This window comes from Cajanus cajan, chromosome 2 (assembly GCF_000230855.2).
Source record: "Cajanus cajan strain Asha chromosome 2, NIPB_CcT2T_4, whole genome shotgun sequence".
Taxonomy (NCBI): domain Eukaryota; kingdom Viridiplantae; phylum Streptophyta; class Magnoliopsida; order Fabales; family Fabaceae; genus Cajanus; species Cajanus cajan.
Window position 1 is genome coordinate 29,420,338 of NC_138518.1, and position 21,336 is coordinate 29,441,673.

At 28.8% G+C, this 21,336-nt stretch overlaps 1 protein-coding gene across 2 annotated transcripts; it reads right to left on the bottom strand.

Annotated features, from left to right (window-relative positions):
• Positions 1–1,125: 1,125 nt before the first annotated feature.
• On the bottom strand, positions 1,126–7,044 carry LOC109792539 (homeobox protein knotted-1-like 13). Of its 2 annotated transcripts, none has more exons than XM_020351962.3 (6): positions 6,351–7,044; positions 4,522–4,642; positions 2,543–2,736; positions 2,178–2,309; positions 1,644–1,780; positions 1,126–1,533 (listed from the first exon to the last, which is right to left on the bottom strand). In XM_020351962.3, exons 1-6 carry the CDS (start codon positions 6,807–6,809, stop codon positions 1,497–1,499), a joined length of 1,080 nt encoding a protein of 359 aa, XP_020207551.1. In that variant the 5' UTR covers positions 6,810–7,044; the 3' UTR covers positions 1,126–1,496. The 2 variants fall into 2 exon arrangements, with proteins under 2 accessions (XP_020207551.1, XP_020207550.1); XM_020351961.3 differs by having other exon boundaries at positions 1,126–1,536; positions 6,351–7,038.
• Positions 7,045–21,336: the final 14,292 nt, after the last annotated feature.

Genomic DNA, 21,336 nt, shown 5'->3' on the forward strand with positions numbered 1-21,336 from the left:
GAAGGAAACAATCACCACCTTCATACTCCAAGGACATATAACACCCTCCTTGAGGAGATCATGTATCGGAGAGGATAACGAGGGCTCCCCATAACTTTTTTCTTGAACGTTTTACTTGATCGACTAGTGTCTCCCCCTCTATATAGAGGTTTCAACAACTTCCAATATTCCTTGGCACAAAGAAAATCCTAGCGGTACTCATTCTTTTTCAAAAAGTTATAAGGGTTCGTATTTAATATGTAGAAGTTGATTTATTATAAGAAAATATTAAAATTTAATTTATTAACAATTATGATAAATAAAAATTGAATTTGATATGAAGTTAAAAGAATCCTAAAATCCCTCTCATTGAAGAAAAATTCATAAAAAGGTCCTTGCACAAAATTATCAATTATGCTTTATATATAAAAGTTAGATTATATTATTATACAAGATTACTTTTAGAAGTTGATATTCATAAAAATATTAATTCTTGATCATTTTTAAAATATTGAAATTCAATTTAAAATAAAAATAAAAATGTGTTAAGAAAAATCCTTAAAAATATTTTTATTAAAGAAAATCAACTAAAAATATTTTTAGCAAAGAAAAATTCATAAAATACTCTATAAAATAACTATAATTTTTATTAAAAAATATATATTAATTTTTACATGAAAAACCTATGAGTTGGGTTTGTTAGAAAAATTCTTTACTCATAACGTTACAAACCCTTATTAGCAACATTTAATTCGGGAGTTTATTGTAAAATTATAAGAGCGCGCATGAGCTCGATCTAGAACTAAACCATACTAATAACTCTAAAAGAAAATTGAATTAGTTTTTATCCTCAAACATTTTTTTATTTGTGTTAAAAAAGCTTTTTATATTAAATTAGCTCCTTAAAGAAAAACTTGTATAAAGCCGATCTTTATTACTAAAATACGTGTGCAAGATTAGTCCTTCTTAAATTATAAGTACTGAACTTAGTATGCTTTAATTTTAGAATAACTAGTTTAATATTAAAAAAAATCTGTAAAATTGAAAATAAATTTAATTTTTTTAGGTGGTTAGGTACCGGATTATAAGAACAAGGGTGTATCGCCAGTTCGCCCCACGCACCATATCTACGACACTTATCATCAATTTGCAACACATGCAACGATTCTACGTTTTTTTTTTCTTTCAAAAACTTTGAAGTGTAATAGTAGTACATTACAAATACACGTATCAGCATGCATTCATAGATACCCATTGAACCGAATAGATAGCGCATGCAACAATATATATCAGGTATCAACTCAGCAGCCTCATATACAACAATACTAGGTATTTCTGTAAATGAACCAAGTAAATGTTGGTATCACAAATAACGCTTTAGCATCCATATTCCTCCATTTCAGTTCCATGCTTCTCACTGTAAGCTCTAGCTGGTCATACGAATCTCACCATATTGTTGCATAAAATGAAGAATAACAATATATAATTTTTTTTCCTTGTTTAAATCAGGTGTCCATTCACATGAAGCTCTGGTTACTTGTTTCACCTGCACCACTACTACGCACAAAATAACATTCAGCATCTTAATATATAGTTCCAATTATAATTATTAATTTATAATGCATTATTTGGAAACAGAAGCGGCTAGGCAACTACAAACCCACCTCTTGCGTTTGCTTTTAGAGCCACTAGAAGAAGAAGGATTAGTATGCCAATTCCTTTTCCTTTGATTTATGAACCAGTTATTTATCTGCTTTAATTGCAAGCCTGTTTCCTGCACCAACCTTGCCTTGTCTTCTTCCTGAAACAACATTCATGAGTGCAACTAAAAATATCAGCAGTCATCGAAGAGACAAATGCCCAGCAACATCAACATAAATGCAGATCAATCCTTCGTTAGGTACATTGGGACAATAATCTTATCCTGTTCCACTCAATTTATGTCATGACTTGAGTCATAGTTATCTCCTCATCGTTATAGCCACTAAAATTTTTAAATATAAAAGTCGAAAAAGATGATGGTCCACATATGACATGACACAAATATAGTAATATAATCAAGTTTCTTCATCTAGCTACTATCACGTACGTATTCTTTTAAAATACATATGAGGGTGTATAAATATATATATATATATATATATATATATATATAAATATTTTAACAAGCAATCACAGGTGTTAATGTCTAAACTTACTGTTGGATATGGCCATTTAGAATGTGACTGCCACCAAGCTTTTAAAAGGGATGTGGTGTCGCCTGGGAGCTTCCCCGCTCTTCTCTTTCGTAGAATTTCTTCTCTTATGTCCACAATCTTGTCCTTATAACCCTGGTAGAGCAAAAGGTTACTAAAGTAATTAAAGTCACTCATTGGTGCTTTGCAAAAATAAAGAAAATATTACATGGTACAGGATTATATGATCTAAATTAATCTCTACATGATACATAATTAACGATATGTTATATAAAGATTAGTCAAAACCACACATAGTCTTGTATAAAATAATTTCTTGACAAAATGTCTCATACAAGATGTTTGTATATTCTTAACTAACTATATACCTGTTTTAACTCATGCTTCAACTCCTGCCTCACACGCTCCATCAAGGATCTTTCGGTCTCAGTGGGAACAAGAGGGCCAAAGCTGAGGCTATCAGCACCATCCATGCTTCCTTCGTATAAGTTGGCATTACTCTCAGCCTGGTCTTCTTCATCATCGGACATTGTTGCACCCGTTCCTTCACCGGGAGATACACCTGTTCATGCACCATATATAGCTTCAATTTAAATCATCTTCCATTTATTATGTATGCATGCACGTACATGCAGAATAATAATGATGGAAAAGATGATATATTGAATTCTATGGTTTCTACTTTCTAGACTTTTCTTTCTCTAAGAGGTTGCACACAAGCACCATCTTTACTGAGGAAGACGATGAATACAGTGGAAATCTTATATTTTAGTCGTATCCCGATTCATGCAAGTATGTCTTTTGTTTTTATGCATACATACTAATAAAACTACTGTAACTGATTCTTTCCCACTTGATAATCACTAATACCCGTGTGAATAATGGAAAGCTAAAGCTCAAAGATCAATGACATGACTCCTGCATTATATATGTTATATATACTCCTCTTCGTCAAGACGCTAGCTTGCAGAGAAAACCCTTATAATAAGGCTTTTAAGTCTTAATGATACTGTCCCAGTCCATTGTCTGGTTTATTAACTTGTGATGAAAAAACCTTAAAAATAGTTACTTAAAATCTTAAAAAGGATAAGAAATGTATATTTGCAAATTTTCTTTATTATTATCACATAACATCACATTATTTAAATAATAAAATGAAGATTACACATTTTCATGAATTTTTTCCTCATCAAACAAATGAAACGTAAAAAGTGCGTAGACCTTATACTTTAAAATCTTGTGTTGTTAAAATCGGACTGCACTGACCGATCAGAGTCGTCTACTGAGACTTGAACATGTCAGACTAATTTATTTACAAAGCACTGGTGTAAAATCAAGTAAACTGATTTAAAATCGGATATAACCAGACAAAAGCAACAAGTTGGAACCAACTTGTTGGAAAGAGACTTTTTTTATTTATTTTAATTGAAAAAAGTATTTATATTTTTGTACAAATAAGTTGTTGGTCCATATAGAATTGGGCTGTGTTCTTTTATTCTTGTGGATGAAAAAATAAAAACTTAGTTAGAAGGTGAGAAATTTTGATTAAAAATAATTAAATAGATTTTTTTTATAAAAATTAGTATCCTAATTAGTAATATGGATAACAAAAATAACAAAATTTTTGGACAATATTAAACATAAGCTGAAATTAGGATTATGTTTAGATTTTTTTTTTATCTATTTTTATGATTAACATCTTATTAGTACAAAATATATAATCATTTTTCATCTATAAGGCTAAAATATTTTTTCTTAAAAGATTTGATGTTATGTCCAATTCTATTCGAACTAAAGATACGTTGGTATGTATACTTTTTACTTAATATTACCAATTATAGTATATTATATATGAAAAGTTAAAATATTATTTAATTATTACCTATTTATTTTGAGATTAAATTATTAAAACTTTAATCTTTACTTTCACTAGTTCAACTATTGGTTAGTTTTAAAAACTTTCCTAAAAGCTTAAGCAACATTTATAATTATCTTTACTTACAATATGAAGGTTTTTTTTTTTTTCCAAATTTTTATTCACTGCAAATTTCTTTCTTTGATATTTGATTTTAATTAACTCTCTCAACTAACTTTTATGCATGGAATAACATTATCTTTATATATACTGAAACCTGCCTCTCTCTCCTGCCGCCCGTTGGATAAATTAAATTAAGTTCTTGAACATTAAATTTAATGAGCCCGTTTGTTTAATAAAGAAAGAAGTAGGAAGTTGTTGTCTGATATGCTGATTCAGAAATAAATTTGTTACTTGCAAATGGGGGTCGTAATTTATGATACAATAACATGGAAGATAGAAACTACGATTTTTGTGATAGTTGAAACCTACCGGTCAAGCTTTGTAGCGATTGCTCGAGCTCCCAACAAGCCATAACAGCTTCCATGGCATGAACACGAACATGTTGTTGCAATTGTTCTTTGAAAGCACAGAGTAGTATAACATAATGCGTCTACAACAATATATGACCAGAACTTGTGTATTAAGGAGCTTCATGCAAAATCAAGCACATATGTCATGCAAACTAATCTCAATAATATGGTAACTAACTATAAATATCCAAACCAAAACATTCAGAAGAAGGGAAATGGAATAAGTTATAATTCAACATACAAAGCTTGTGTTATATATTTTGATGTGACTTGGGATGTATTTTGATATATATATATATATATATATATATATATATATATATATATAAAATAAATAAATAAATAAAAAGAGTAAACTTTCTTATAAATTAAAATTAATTTATACATAAGTTAAAAATAAATATTTGAAAACACCAATAAAAAATAATTTCTACAAATTAGTTTCATATACTACTTTTAATGTATGAAAAAAGTTATCTTAATTTTTCTTCATTCTTTTTCTCTTATATTCAAACATATTATTAGTAACAAACTAGTTTGATCGTTCATGATTTCTCGGTCAATGCAAGCTAGAACATGCATTAATAAAATATTGAAAACTTTTTAACACTCTTTGCTTCTCTTTCTGTGTGAAGTGACTATCAAGTTTCAATATTGAACACTGGAAATGAATACACCTCGATTGATATATGCGATAATAATAAATAAATACGCCAACTGCTATCCACTGGAGGACAACTACAATAACGAGTTAGGTCCCATTCCTTCATTATTGTAGTTGGGCAAAAACAAGTAGCGTATACGAGGGGTAAACGGTCGACAAAACTTGTCTGCAACTCCTTCAAGTTGGTACAGTATGTGTGAGAACATAATCTCCAAGAATTCAAGAACTCATAACCACCACATTAAGTTTCACCCAAAAAGAATAAAGAAGTGAAACATGTATGGAAGAAGTGGAAAGATTATGTTAAGGCACGTTAAGATTCTAGAAGGAAAAAAACACTCTCTGAATTAAAGGAAGCACAATCACGCACCCTTGAATAGCGTTATTTCAATACTACACCAGAACAATTCGGATTCATTTACTCACTAGCCGTACCACCGTCCGTTCCAACACGTAAAAGAAACACTACTACTGTATTACTTTTTCCACTCTCTCTCCCTCGTTTTTTGTCCATTTCATGAATTCTGCTCCTAGCACAACCTACAAGCGTGTAACTGTTCTACTGCAATCGACACACAGTGTCCTTTCTTTTATTTTATTCAAACGGTAAACAACAAATTCCGGAAAATCAGGTCCTCTAAGCTTAGCCAAATAATAATAAAAATATAATAAAAAAATACACACGAATTGACCTTTGCCATTTATGAAAGAGCATTTATACTTGTAAATAAATTTCATTAAAAAAAATAAAGCAATAAAAAGAAACCAGCAAAAAAAAATGATTAATGTTATATCTAGAACAACAAGTGGTGGATTAAAATAGTACAATTCTTTAATAAAACGCAGGGAGAGGTAGATTAAACGACATTTGTGAAAGCACAAGAAAGCAGCTAGTAGTTGAGAGTTTGGAAAAGAGAAACGACAAGACAAGCGAAAGGAAACAAGCTAGCACGCCCTTAGATCAAATGATTTAACTCCTTGGAAAGTGAATTAAAGTAGCGGACATTAATCATGGAATAGGATTGACATAGAATAATGATGTATGATGTATGATGGATGATAAAGTTTATTATAACGAAGGAAATTAATTATAATAATAGTAATAGGTTTTGGAGAAAGCAAACCATGAATTGATCAAGGTCCTTGTCATCAACGACGGCGTTTCCGAGTGCAGAGTATTTGTCAACGACGCGCTGCGACTGCTGAAGCTGAGCGTCGATCCTCGGAAGCTGGTCAACGGGGGTGGCGATCCTCAAACAGGAGACGTGAGCGGAAAGGAGCTGATCGTAAAGTGGGTGTCTCAGAATGTCTGCTTTGTATTCCGCCAAATCGTCCGCTTCCGAGTTGCTCTCCGTCCGGTTCCGATCCATGCCCCCCCGAACGTCGTCGTTTTGCTGCGCCCCCACCGACTCCGGCTGCAGGTGGAGGAAATTCTGCTGCCGGACGCTCCCGCCGTTCAGCCACGTCGGCGCCCCGCCGGAGAGCGGCAACAGCCGCTGCATGTCCCTGCTCTGACCTAACTGCTGCTCCTCCGCGAACGCCTGAAACGTGATTTCGTGCGGTAGATGCTCATGAAACGCCATTTCCTGCGCTGCTTAATTAATTACTCGATTAATTAAGCACGTTTTCTCTCTCTCTCTCTACCTCTCACTCACTGCATTTAATTTGATTTCGCGGATTGGAGAATCAGAGTGAGGGGGGAAAGGGTTTTTTATGGGGGAAAGACTTTTTGAAGAGTTGACACGAAGATCGAGGGGAATAGGAAGGGATCGGAGGGTGGGATTGGTGATAACGTGGAGGGATTTGTGGTGCCACCTTATTGGAGATTTTTCGTGTAATAAGACAAGGCTCGATCAATGATGTTGGAGGCACCTAATAATGACATTATTATTATTAATTCTTTAATCATGCCATTAAAATAATCCTATTTGCATTCTTTACTAATGTTTCGCCTTTCGCCTCCTGTTTCATAAATATATTAAGAATAAGATATGGTTCCGCGAGAGGACACAACACACCCTGCCGACGTGTTGTCTTCGTATTCTTCTTGGTGGATAGTCGAAGATATCTTTAAAAAAAAAATAGGGACAAAAAATCGGTTTTACTGTTTGACGGGAAAATTAAATTTTAATTCAAAGATGCGGACTTTTAAGAAGAGATGAATCGGTCCTAAATCCTAACTCTCCTATACCTTTGTTTTCGTACTGCACAAAATACTAAAAAAAAAATAAGGACGGTCACAAAAGGTTCTAGGTCATGTTTAGGGCACAAAATAGGGTGGCAATAGGTCATGTTAGGCATAACCAAAAAAAAAAAGTGATGTTAGGTGTATCGTAGGTATTGGCGCGAGACTAGTGAGCAATCCAAGACTTGAAGGTAGAGGAGCAACGCAAAGTAGAAGAAAAATAATATGAATTAAACTTGGGTTCAGATTAAATATAAGTCTGCAAACATACTTTTGAGGAAAATCTAACATATGATCAAACTAAATTTATTTGGACAAACATGTGTTACAACAGACCACAAGGTGAATTAAACATATCCTTAGTCTTTCAAAATCAAATTAAGTTTGAAGTCGTTACGAAAAAGTGTTTACATTTAAAGTTGTATCAAACAAATTTGTCTCGATAAAAAGATACATAAAAAAAAACTTAAATATAATTTTAGTTTTTCTAATTTTTATTTTAATTCTTGTAATTTTTTCTTTATTTAAAACATGTTTGATTTGTTTTTACTTGATTCCTAATGTAACTAATTATTACTAACATTAACAAGTGTCACTTTAGTAATTAACAAAATTATTAAATGTTATATTATCAAAATATATCACATTAATAATGTACTGTCATGTTAAGTTAAGAGGATATATACATTTATTTAATATTTATTAAATTTTGATAGAAGATTGTTTTTGTATTTAATAAGAAATACTCTTTGATAATTAATCATATATATATATATATATATATTTCATAAAGTAAAAAAAAAAGAAAAAAATAATATTTGCATCCATTAAAAAGGATGTATGAAGTTAAATATTTATTATAAAAAGAATGCTTATGTGAATAGACATGTAAAAAAATTTGACATGAAAAATGAACATTTAAGGGTACCTACATACTGACATAAGCTAGGCTTATTATTGTTTGATTCACAATTACAAAGTTTAAGTCTAATTTTTTATTTATTTATTAACAGCCATTTTTTTTTTAAGTCAAACTTGAGAATACACCTTACATATTTCACTATTATAGGCCTTTAAGTGAGTTAGGCCAAGGATAAATATTTTAAATAAGTAAAACTTATTTCAGTGAAAAATATTAATGTGTATTTAACTACATAGCTCCGTATGTAGAAGGAACAAATTCTCAACAAAATTTTAGAGCATCATGGGTCAACTTCATGGTGGGAATATACAGAAACATAAGATCATAATACCACCATTAGAAATCCTTCAAATAAATTAGGTCCTGTCAGTAAGCTTTTAGACTAGGCCAGAATAGACCTTAATAATTATAGCATATAACAAAAAAATAAATTAAACTCAAAATTTGTAATTTTTACCTAGATTTATTTCATATTTAAATATTTAATTTAGAATTGAAATATTTTTTTAAAATTTATTAATGTTATTTTTTCTTTTAATTCCTATAAATTTTTAGTATTAATTATTTAACAATTTTGTTGATATGATATTTTATAATATCATTAATGAGTACAGTTTTTAATAAAATATATTATATTAGATATAATTTTAAAAAGGAATCGAGAAGATTAAAATAATTTAAAAAAAAAAAAGAGTAATTAAAAAAATAAAATGAGTGGAAGCAATTAATATTTTAATAATGGCACAAAGAGTCTTACTATCCTTTATTCCCAGCGGACCCAAAACCCCAAAACGACGTATGAGGGGAGTGGCAGTGGTGTGGGCTGGGCACTACCCAACCCGACAGCGACGTGAGCACCCAGGAACGACACATGTCCTAACGAGGTTTCATGGACCACAACATAGTACTGCAGAAGATTTAGGAGTGCGGGCCAAAGGTGAATGAATGAGGTTAAGAGGTGGGGCTAGGATCGAACAGAACAGTGATGAGGTGCTGGCGGCTGAAGCATTGGTTTGGTTGCAGAGAGGTCACGCGGAACTGTTCCTGTGGTCCCTTTTGGGGTTAAAAGAAGGAAGAAGGGTTAGATTGGGATTGGAGTGTTGGGTCAGATTCATGAGAGTGGTCCTCATGCTCATGCTGCTGTGGGATCCACTCAACTTTCACCTTACTGCCACTGCTTCCTTTCCTTGCAATGCCACAGTGCCCCATACTTGTAGTAGTCTGCTACTCTCTGTTTCTGCCTTTGAGCATATCCTCATTAGCTTCGGTGAAATGTTGAGGTAATTTTAGTTTTCAATCATTCACCCTCACTATTTTCCACATTTTCCTTTTATTTTATAACATTTCTTTCTTAGTTTGCTACAACCAGTATTGTTCCATACAAGACAATTGATTCTGGTGTAAGATTTTTTTTTGTTAAAAGTCTTCGTGTTAGCGTGAATGGCAGGTAACGTAACTAGTTAATGTGAGCTAATGATAGTATTATTATCCAAAATTTATTATAATCATAATTAAGTTTCAAGGGAGTGTTTCATAGGAGAAAATTTTTACCATATTATTGCTCATAAATATTCCTCATATATTCTCATAAATTAAAAATATTTGTATTTTTGTATATATTAATATTTTTTATTAAAATAATTTTGTTAGATATATTTATTTACTAAAATTTTATTACAAATATGATATTATTTTTTTTATAATCTAATTACTTTTTTAGAGATGATAAAAAATTAATTATATATCTAAAAAATTATATATAATAATATTTGTATTTAATAAAATTTAAAATATTTTAAAAATTTTAAAATTATAATTAAAATTATTTAAATAAAGAATTAAACAAAAGAAATAAATAAAGAAAAAATTACTTTATAATTAAAAAAAATATAAGAATATATTATTTTAATTTATTAAAAATTAAAGTATTTTATTTTATTTTATTAAAAAATAAAAATATATTATTTTATTTTATTAAAAGTAAAAATAAATAAATAAATATTAATAAATATCATTAATTTGTATAAATAAAATAGATTATTATAATATTATTAAAATTGATAAAGTTAAAAAATAACAAATACAAAAAATAAAGAGAGAAATAGAGATATTGGAAAGGGAGAGAGAGATAGAGCAAGAGAGAAGGTGAGGGAGAGAGGAAGAGTGAGAAAGGAAGAGGAAATACCTAATTTTTTATGCATTATTTCTTATATCAACTTTGTATTGCAATCATCTACTAGATCTTTAACTTTGTGAATTTTTTCATCTAACATAGATTGTTGCACAAAAAATTTCAAATTACATATAATAAAATAAATTAAATACATAACATATTTACTACACAACAAATTACAAATCACTCACATAATAAATCTCATGTGACTTATTTAAAATTAATATTAAAAGTAAAATAATATAAAAAATTAGGCTAACCAATCCATCCTAAACCGAAATCTTAAACAATGTAAATTTTTTTTTGAGTAAATAATGTGTGTATTTATTTCAATTACAAATTATTATTATTATTATTATTATTATTATTATAAATTAGCTTAAATAACATTTTATTTCGTATAAAATAAGAGTTTTTGATATTAGTCTTTTTATTTTTGTAATTTTTTATTTTTTTTATCCTTATCGTTAAATTGATTGTTAAATCTAATGAAAAAAATTCCAGGAACTAAAACTAAAAAATAAGAAAATTATAGGAGTCAAAATAAAAAAAAAATATAAAATAAAAAAAACTAAATTTTGGGAGATAAAAATAGCTAAATTTAAGAGGATTAAAATAAAAATAGTTAGAGTTAAGAGGATTGAAATTAAAGTAATCTTATTTTAAAGGGATTAAACTTGTATTTAAACTAAATTTATAAAATTTAAACATTAATTTGTATTTAAATAAAGTAAAAAAATCATATTTCTTTTAATGACCATCTAAACATATTAAGTCTGGTATAATTGATAAAGTCATGTTCATTTTTATAATAATATGATAAAATAGAGAGTGATAAAAACAAAATATAAAATATGACATACTTGTCAATTAATGAATAATAACATATGAGCTTGAAATGATAAAAAAAAAACTTTTTTGTATTTAATGTAATCTACAAGAGATATCTATATGATGTAGAAAGATGAAAAGAATGTTATATAATTTTATTCGTTCTTCGTTCATTTCTTTATTATTTCGTGCAATGATTCATTTTGTTGTCATTACCTTATTTTATGTATAATTTTACTTTATTTTACTTATTTCTTATATTTACATTTTAAGAAGTTGTGTTTACTTTTTATAATTTTTTTTACTAGTCATCAATAAAAATATTATAGTTATTTTTTTTAATTATGTATTAGTTTATTTATTGTATTTAAAATTTTAAATTTTATAAATTTGACGAAAATAAATATTTAGTCACCATAAAGTATGGTTGATATTTTATTTTATTTTTTCTTTTTAATTTTATTTATTTTTATTTTAGTTCTCTCAAATTTTTGTTATTTTCATTTTGGTCCTATCAAATTTTAGTTATTTTAATTTTAGGGGGGTGTATTGGTTTAGGATTTCGTAGGATTTTAAAAGACTTTTTTTGAGTAAAAAAGTCCATTGGTATTCAATCAGGATTTTATGTCACTTAAAAACAATCCAGTGGTATTCAATCTGGATTTTTAGGATTTTTTAAAGAGTCCATTAAAATCCACTGGTATTCATTTGAGATTTTTTACAACTTAAAAACAATCCATTGGTATTCAAAAATTTAAGGATTTTAAAGGATTGTTGTGTGAGAGGGATTTTGAAAGACTTTCTAGTGTTATCTATAAATACCAGATTCATAAAACAATCCCATCCAAACCCATCGGATTTTGAAGGATTGTTTGAAATGATTTTTCAAGTGTTTTAAGAATTTTCAAGTGAGTTTTTCATCTTTTTTTTCTATGCTCCTGTCTTCTCCATTTTTTCTCTACTAATAATACTACACTATTGTTCATTGCTCATATATAATACTATTCTCATACCATTCTCCTATTTTGTGAAACTCTAATATGTAAATGATAGTGTCATTGACTTGTTTTATTTTCCTGTTCGTTCTCTTTAATTGACTTACTTTATTTTATTCTATGTAGTTGAATTTGTTCCTTTATATAACACAAAAAAATACTTGAAATTTTAACTTTTAAGTGGTAATTTTTTTTATGACACACGTTAAGAAAAGAAAAAGGTGAAAGATGAAATTGATATCATAATCTCAACAATATATATATATATATATATATATATATATATAAAAGATGAATTTGTTAGGGTTTTTGTGAGTAGAATGAGATAAAAATGGATCTTAGTAGGGGGAAGAACCCTCTTAGCATAAAAATTGCGAATTCTCTCTTTCCCTTGAATTTGTTACTCTTATCCCTCCTCCTTTTATGACTCAACAATTATTTTATTTTTTTTACTATGAATTTTTCTTTTTTATTTTTATATTATGAAATTAAGATTTTTTATATTTTAAAAAAAGAAAATTAACATAAGACATTGCAATATCTAATTTTTTAGGGTTTAGGATTTATGCCTTCATTAACTTATTTTTTAAAAAAGAAAATATTGTTAAAATATTTGTTAGAATAATTTATATTTATAAATATCGTTAAAAATTATCATATATATATATATATTCTCTATATCTAAATACTTCTGTTTATATAAAAAAAATTATATATCTAAATATTTTTTCAGTATCGAATATACTAATTTTTTTATATAAAAAATTATCTTATGTTTCTATATTTTCATTTTTACATTTTTTTTTATAATAACTGAGGTATTTGATCCATTTGGATAGCAAAAATATATTCGATCTTGTATGATGGTGTGCTTCTAAAAATAATAATATAATTTTATTGATTTTGTCTATTATCCGTAATTATTTATATAACTATTTTTTAACATATATTGTTTTAGTAATTCAAATGGGAGATTCACAAGGAAATAATAAAGAAAAATGAAAAGAGAAAGAAAACTATGAAGCTTGGATTAAGGATGATTCCGATGAATTGTTACAATTGATAGTGGATGCTATAAAAAGATGATAGAATATTATAGAGAATTATTATTATTATTTATCTAGACATTATTTTATTTATTTATTATTTTTATCTTTGACTCTTTTTAAATTTGAATGTATAATTTTTTTTAAATCTTATCAAATGTCAAAACTCCACAAAATCCCACAGAATCCATTAAAATCCTAATTTAAAAGTCTTGCAGAATCCATTAAAATCCTGATTTTAAGTCTTGTAGAATCTTGCAAAATCTTAAAAGTCATGAAAATCCTGCAAAGTCTTTTAAAATCCGCAGGATTTTTTTTAACTAAAAAAGTCCTTTAAAATCCTAATCCAATACACCCCCCTTAGTCTTTTTTGATTTTGTCTCCTATAATTTTTTTGTTTTGATATTTTAGTTTCTACAATTTTTTGATATTTTCTCGTTAGATTTAATGATCAATCGGATAATAACAATGAAAATGCACAAGAACAATTTGATTGAGACAAAAATGAAAAAAATATAATTTATAAAACTAAAATTAAAACTTTTTTATTTTACGAGAATTAAAAAGTTATTTGAACATAAAATTTTTCACATTAAATGTCTATTCAACTAATTAACTCATTGATTCACACTATATATTTTTTACACTTAATTATGTATAAAAATTAAATGCATAAATAATAGGTACTAATTTATAATATAAAAAATGAGTAAGTATCAAATATAAGTATATTTTTTTAATATGAAACTAAAATAAGAAGGGATGTTAAATAATCGTAAAATTTTGAGTAATACGTGTAAATTTCTAGCTTTTAATCTTGTTAAGTTGTTATTATCAGTGACGGATCCAGAAATTTTAGATAGTAGAGGCAATAATTATTTATATATTTATAATATTAAAAATTTTATATATAATTTTTAAAAGTATAAATATATATCATAATTATTTTTTATAAATTTTTATATTTATGCTTACAATTAAAGATAAAAATAAGTTATGTTAGACTATATTATATTATAATTTAGTAGTTTAAATCTAATTATTTTCTAAAATATATGTCCTAAATATGACTTATTTATATTTTATAAAAAAATTTAAATGTTTGGTTAGAACTACAATTCTAAAAATATACTTTATAATAATTTAATACTAATAAAAATCTAAAAATAAATATATTAAATTATATAAAAACCAAGTTTAATTTATTTATAATATAAACATGTTTTTAATATCTAATATAATATTTTAGATGATAATTTATTTCAAAATATATTTTATAATAAAATTTTTAAATAGAATACAAATCTTCCAATCTTTCCCATTTTGATTTTTTTAAATTAATTGACATATACAATCTTATAATCTTTACTATTTTAATTTTTTTAATCTACGTATACATAAATAAAAAGCACAAAAGATAAATATATGCTACAAATTTTATTTTATCAAAAGTTAAACTTTTTAAAAAAATTAATTTGTTATTAAGACATTTTTTTTTATCACATATGAGAACTAATCTCCTTCGAAAATATGATAAATATCAAATAAATGGATAATTTTTTAAAATTTATATTTTATAATAAGATAATTTAAATATATATATTTATTTTATTAAAATATAACTTTTATTTTTAAAATTATATTATTTTTTTACTAAAAAAAAATGTGTGTAAAATGGTAGTGGGGGCACATGCCCCCCACTCTCTTCTACATAGATACGTCCCTGGTTATCATCATTGTATATTTTTAAAAAAATGTATTATAATGATAAGATTTTTAACCTTTTATTAATATAGATAAAAGTAAGTACAAAAATAATTTTGGCACTAAAAATTTATTTAGATATAAGTCAAAAATTATTTTTGAGATTTTTTTTTTATTAATCTCTCAAAATCACTTTAAAATTTATATTTATGCATGTTTCAAAAAAAAAATTGACAAATTTGACGAACATGAGAATTGAGAACACATTATTTAGAGGTCATTTGTCAAGATTAAACATGATGCTAAGTTAGCAAAAGGTTTCCAAACATGTTAATTACTCTTTTCTAAGCGGTTGAAAGGTTGAAATCGATACATGAAAATTTACATTGAATTTTCATTATTATAATTATAATATTTTTTATTAATAATATTTTTTTTGATAATTCACATGATGTGATTCAACAGAAATATTTTACGAACAGGCCTCTCCTTGAGGTGCTGTGCATTGTGTTTATTTGTTACGATAAAATTACTCTTTTAAACTCTCAATTTATTTAATTAGGTTTTTCTATTATTAAAATACTTGATTTTTGTCATCATGTTTTTAAAATAATGTAATGTGATTTTTTTGTCTACTTGAAATTAACAGTGTTAAATTTTTGTGCAAATAGTAAGATAAGTTGTTTTCTTATTATGTCATATATACAATAAATTAATATTATTAATTTCAATTAAAAATAATAATCATATTATATCATTCAATAAGATTGAGAGATTAAATTGTATTTTTTAATAATAGAGAGATCAATTTAAATAAATTAAATAAATTGAGAGATCAAAGAGTAATTTAACATTTATTTATTTATTTTGATAATAATATTATTAACATAAGTATTCATTATCTTTGTCAACGAATAATTTTAATAGAAAAATTTGACTTACCATCTTTATTAAAATTTACTCTTCTAGACATGTATTTTTATTTAAAAAATTCGAATTGGATATCTTAGTAATGGAAATCAAATGCCATAGCAAAGACTTGATGGTTTCAAATCCCTTTTCCTTTTCCTCTTTCTTCATGTCCAATTTTTATTTCCCTTATCTCTTGTAAGTTCTAAACTTGTGATTTCAATTTATTGCGGTTTTCCTAATTCTAGTGCTTAACGCATGGTGGTTTCGTCAGTGACCGACTGGTCCTTTTCTCATTCCTCGTAATAGTGAAATGATAATCAATTGTTCATTCTTCCCTTGATGTCGAGTGCATGAGATAAAGCTCCCTTACCTTGCGACACTGCTACATACCAGTTCGATGATGACAACTATAGTGTCGTGCCTCTCAGGATCTGGTCTCATCCAGACCGAATACAGTCATGCTTCAAGGATCTTTCAAATCACTGTAAAGATTTTATAGTGTTTTATAACTTTTTATTGGGTGTTTATTTTATTTTTATTTATAAATTTATCATTTAAATTTAATCTCAATCACAAATTAGTATGTATGTAAGTTAATTCATTTTTACAATAACCAACTTGATGCTTTATTTGATTTAAGAAGAAAATGTATAGAAAAAAAGAGTAAAAAGTATATAAAACAAGATTTTTTTTAAAAGTTTTTTTATTGTATAAAATGTAAAAAAAAATATAAGTATTGATATGGATGCAGATATCATAGCAAAAATATCTTAAATAAAAAATAATGTATAATAAAGAAATTTTTTTTTCTTTATACACAGCTTTAAGCCTCGTTTAAGTGCGTGTTTAGTGTTTAGTTTAATCGTAAGCTCTTGGTGAATTGTAGTATCTTGAGTCAAATTTTTTGAATAAGAGTTCAAAAGAAAATAATTGTTCAAAAGAAAATAAAAGAGAATGATTTTGTAAAAAAAAAAAAAAAAAAAAACAAAGTGATTTAGCTAGGGTTTAGGTGCAACTAGTAATTGGGCCAGAATTGGACCTAGGCCAAATTTTATATATTGGGTTTGTTTTGCTCCATATTTTCCAAGGAATTGATTTAGCTAGGTCTCACCATCATATGGTGAACCTAACTAAACCAACTCCAAGTTTTTGGATTGGATTAAATATGGAAAAACAAGTGGGCCGCCTAGCTTGCCTTCCTTTGGCCGAAATTGCTTAGTTGCTTGTACACTTGGGAAGCTTGTGCTACAAGCCTCTAACTTAGCTTGCTTCCCAAGCTTCTAAGTTAGAAGCTTTCTCCACAAGCCTCCTAAACCGTCTAGGATGGTCAAGCTAAGCTAACCATGGTTCTCTTGAACCATAGTTAACCTAGCTTGCACCATAAGTTTCTCCCACCATATATAAACCTTTTTCTTACCTTTGTAATCACTTTGGATGATATTTTTGAGTGAGATCAGAATTTGCACGAAAATTCTCTCTTCCAAAAGTCTTTAAGCTCTTTGATATTCATCTAATTCTCTTATCCCTTCCATAGAAGAGTGTGGTGAGAATTGAAGAGACTTATCTCTTCCCCAAGGAGTGGCGTCTTTTGAGAGGGTTCTACACCAAACCGTGGTGCTTCCAAGGTCTTTTCCTCCATTGGAGACCTTGGAGAAGCTTAAGAAGAATCAAGGAGCCAAAGGTTTAGGGAGAAACTTGAAGAAGAATCAACATCAATCCGGTTTCTCCAACAAGTTTTCCATCAGAGGATCTTAATAACAATCAAGTGCAACAAGTTGATAATAATCATTATACTGCTATGAGACATCCTCAGAGAGAAAGAAGACCTCCCTCTTATTTGAAAGATTATCATTGTACATTGGCCACAACAGGCAGCTCATCAAACCATCCAACTGTCAGGTATCCCATTTCTTCATGCCTTTCCTATAACAATTTGTCTTCCTCACACAAACAATATATTTTTTCTATTTCTTCTATATCTGAACCAAAAACTTTTGAGGAGGCTGTTCAACATAGTTGTTGAAGAAATGCTATTAATGCTGAATTGCAGGCTCTAGATAAAAATCAGACTTGGATTTTAACTTCTCTTCCTCCTGGAAAAAAGCTTATTAAATGTAAGTGGGTTTTCAAGGTAAAACATTATTCAGATGGATCCATTGAAAGGCATAAGACTAGATTGGTAGCTAAGGGCTTCACACAAACTGAAGGAATAGATTTCATGGAGACATTTAATCTTGTAGTGAAGATGACAACCATCAGACTATTACTTTCAATAGCATCTTCTTCTAATTGGAACTTACATCAATTGGATGTAAATACTGCCTTCTTACATGGTCATCTTAATGAAGAAGTATATATGGAGCCCCCACTAGGTCTTGAATTACAAGATGAGAAGCTAGTTTGCAGACTTATTAAGTCAATTTATGGACTTCGACAGGCTAGTAGATATTGGAATGCTAGGTTGACAGAGGTTCTAATTTTATTGGACTATTCTAAATCCAAAGCTGATTATTCATTATTCACAAAGAAATCATCTAAAGGCCTCACAATTATTCTCACATATGTTGATGATTTAGTACTTGTTGGTGAGGATTTGGATGAGATCAACAATGTCAAACAAATTCTTCATAAAGAGTTTGGCATTAAAGATCTTGGACAACTCAAATTTTTTTTGGGTTTAGAAGTAGCAAGGTCTGCTAAAGGTATTTGTCTCAATCAAAGAAAGTATGCATTAGATTTGCTTTAAGACACTAGTTTATTGGCTTCAAAACCTTGTTCTACACAAATGGATCACACTAATCATCTTCATAAAGCTTCTGGACCTATGTTTTTAAGATGTTACAAAGTATAGAAGATTACTTGGAAGGTTGATTTATCTAACCAATACTAGGCCAGACATATCCTATGCAATTGGTAAGCTAAGTCAGTCACTTGATTATCCTACTGTTGCTCACTATCAGGCTGCTCTTAGGGTGTTGAAATACATAAAAAATGCACCAAGGAAAGGTCTCTTCTTTCCAGCCGCATCAGACCTGAAACTTACAGGTTACACAGATTCAGATTGGAGTACTTGTATTGATTCTCGAAGGTCTACTTCTGGTTTCTGCTTCTTTTTAGGACAATCTTTGATATCCTGGAAGAGTAAGAAACAATCTGTTGTATCCAGATCATCCTCAGAAGTAGACTATAGAGCTATGGCTTTAGCAACATGTGAATCTCAATGGATAGTCTATCTTTTACAGGATTTTGGTATTTCATCAACATTACCAGCAAGGATGGCAAATATACCCGTACCCGCGGGTAATACCCGAACCTGTCCCGACTTTGACGGGGAATACCCGGTTTGACCAGGTATGGGTAAGGGTAAAACTCGATATATTAAATAGGGTACGGGTACGGGTACGGGTATGTACTTACCTGCCCCGTACCCGTACCCGTCCCCGTCCCCGTTTCTATTTTTAATTTAATATCCATTTTTAATTTAATTATATTAAAGAATTTTAATATTTTTTATGTGTGATTATTTATTATAACATGAGATAGAGAAATAATCTAATTATAATTATAATATAATAAAAAAAATAATTTAAAAATATCATTTTTTACAAAAAATAAAAAAAAATTGACGGGTACGGGTACGGGTACGGATAGACCCGATACCCGATAGGGACGTGGATAGGGATGAAAATTGTGACACCCTTACTACCCCAACACATATAAATATTAATCATATAAATAAACTTAAAGAATAAAGTTTTTAACGTTGGTAAAAGGGTTCACATAAAACCTTCATATTCATTTATCAATAACCAACATAATAATTGAAAATAAAACTTGAAAGTTTACAAATTGTTTTCAAAATCATATTTACAATTCCAAATCCATATCAAATCTATGTCCTAAAAATCCTCTGCCCCGATGTCACAATATCAGAGCATACCCACAATTCAACTGTTGGCATTCTACTCGTAGCCGGATCTTCCTCACCTAAAACATCCACAATTTATACGGTGAGAAAAGGAAATATCTATATGCAAAGTACATACCACCACATCATAATGAAATCTCATCATAATTCATATATATAAGCATGTATCATAATTTATCAATCCATCACCCTCCACACCATTTTACGTTTAACAATATCATTTTCACGTCCATAATTCAAGCCAATCTTACAGTTAACACTATGCCAAGACCTCGCCACATCTGACACAAGTGATACGGGTTAATTGCCTCACTCAACCCACACCATACCAGGGTTCGTATCATCCCTGATCATCTAGGAGTACGCTCGTCCCTGAAGCATCACCTACCCAGGGTTCGTATCATCCCTGATCATTCAGGAGTACGCTCGTCCCTGTAGCATTACCTACCCAGGGTTTGTATCATCACTGATCATTCAGGAGTACACTCGTCCCTGAAGCATCACCTACCCAGGGTTCGTATCATCCCTGATCACTCAGGAGTACGCTCGTCCCTGAAGCATGAATGTGAGGAACCACAATCACATTACAATCCATACAATCTCTTGCAATTAACCCTATGTCAGGGCTGCCATAATCGACATAAGTGGTGTGTGTTAACTGTCTTACTCATCCCACACCATACTAGGGTCACGCCCTCCCTGTAGCACCACTTACCCAGGGGTCGTGCCATCCCTAGTCACTAGTGTGAGGAAACACATCACAATCACAACCTTAATCATGTCCATACAACATCTCATCTCATATCACGATTTCATATCACATACACAATTTCATATCACATACTCAACATATAAGTCTAACAAAATAAGGGTTTACACATCCTCACACAATTCACCATGAATACTCATTATAACAATAATATAAAACTCAGTTAATTCCCCAGTTTAATACAATATTAAATCAATAGAATTATCAATTTAATATAACATTCATAAATGTAATAATAATCAATAAATTAGCAATTTAATATAATTTTAATACAAACGATAAAATCTCCAATTATTCCAAAACCCAACTCACAAGCACTTTTCTACAATTTCGTTCTCCCTCTTAGATCATCATTCTTACAAATTAAATATATATTTCTAATCCTCAACACATACAGAATCTACTAGGATAATCAATTTCTCAAACAGAAATATTCCAATTTTCCCCAAAACCTAGCTTACAGACACTTTTCTACAATTTTGCTCTCTCTCCCAGAGCATCATTTTTACAAATAAATCATATATTCATAATCCTAAATTCATACAGAATCACTTAAAACCAAGAATTCTCCAAACAGAAATAATTATAAAATTAGGGTTCTTCCTCTACTTAATTCCCTCATGTAACTCTACATATAAATAATTC

Bases quoted from the DNA above. Each gene is read 5' to 3' on its own strand.
- LOC109792539 (XM_020351961.3), bottom strand. From the start codon at position 6,809: ATGGCGTTTCATGAGCATCTACCGCACGAAATCACGTTTCAGGCGTTC. The intron at 4,643-6,350 runs GTTTGCTTTCTC...ATATTGTTGTAG, and splicing joins AGGACCTTGATCAATTCATG to ACGCATTATGTTATACTACT. The intron at 2,310-2,542 runs GTATATAGTTAG...TTGCTCTACCAG, and splicing joins TGAAGCATGAGTTAAAACAG to GGTTATAAGGACAAGATTGT.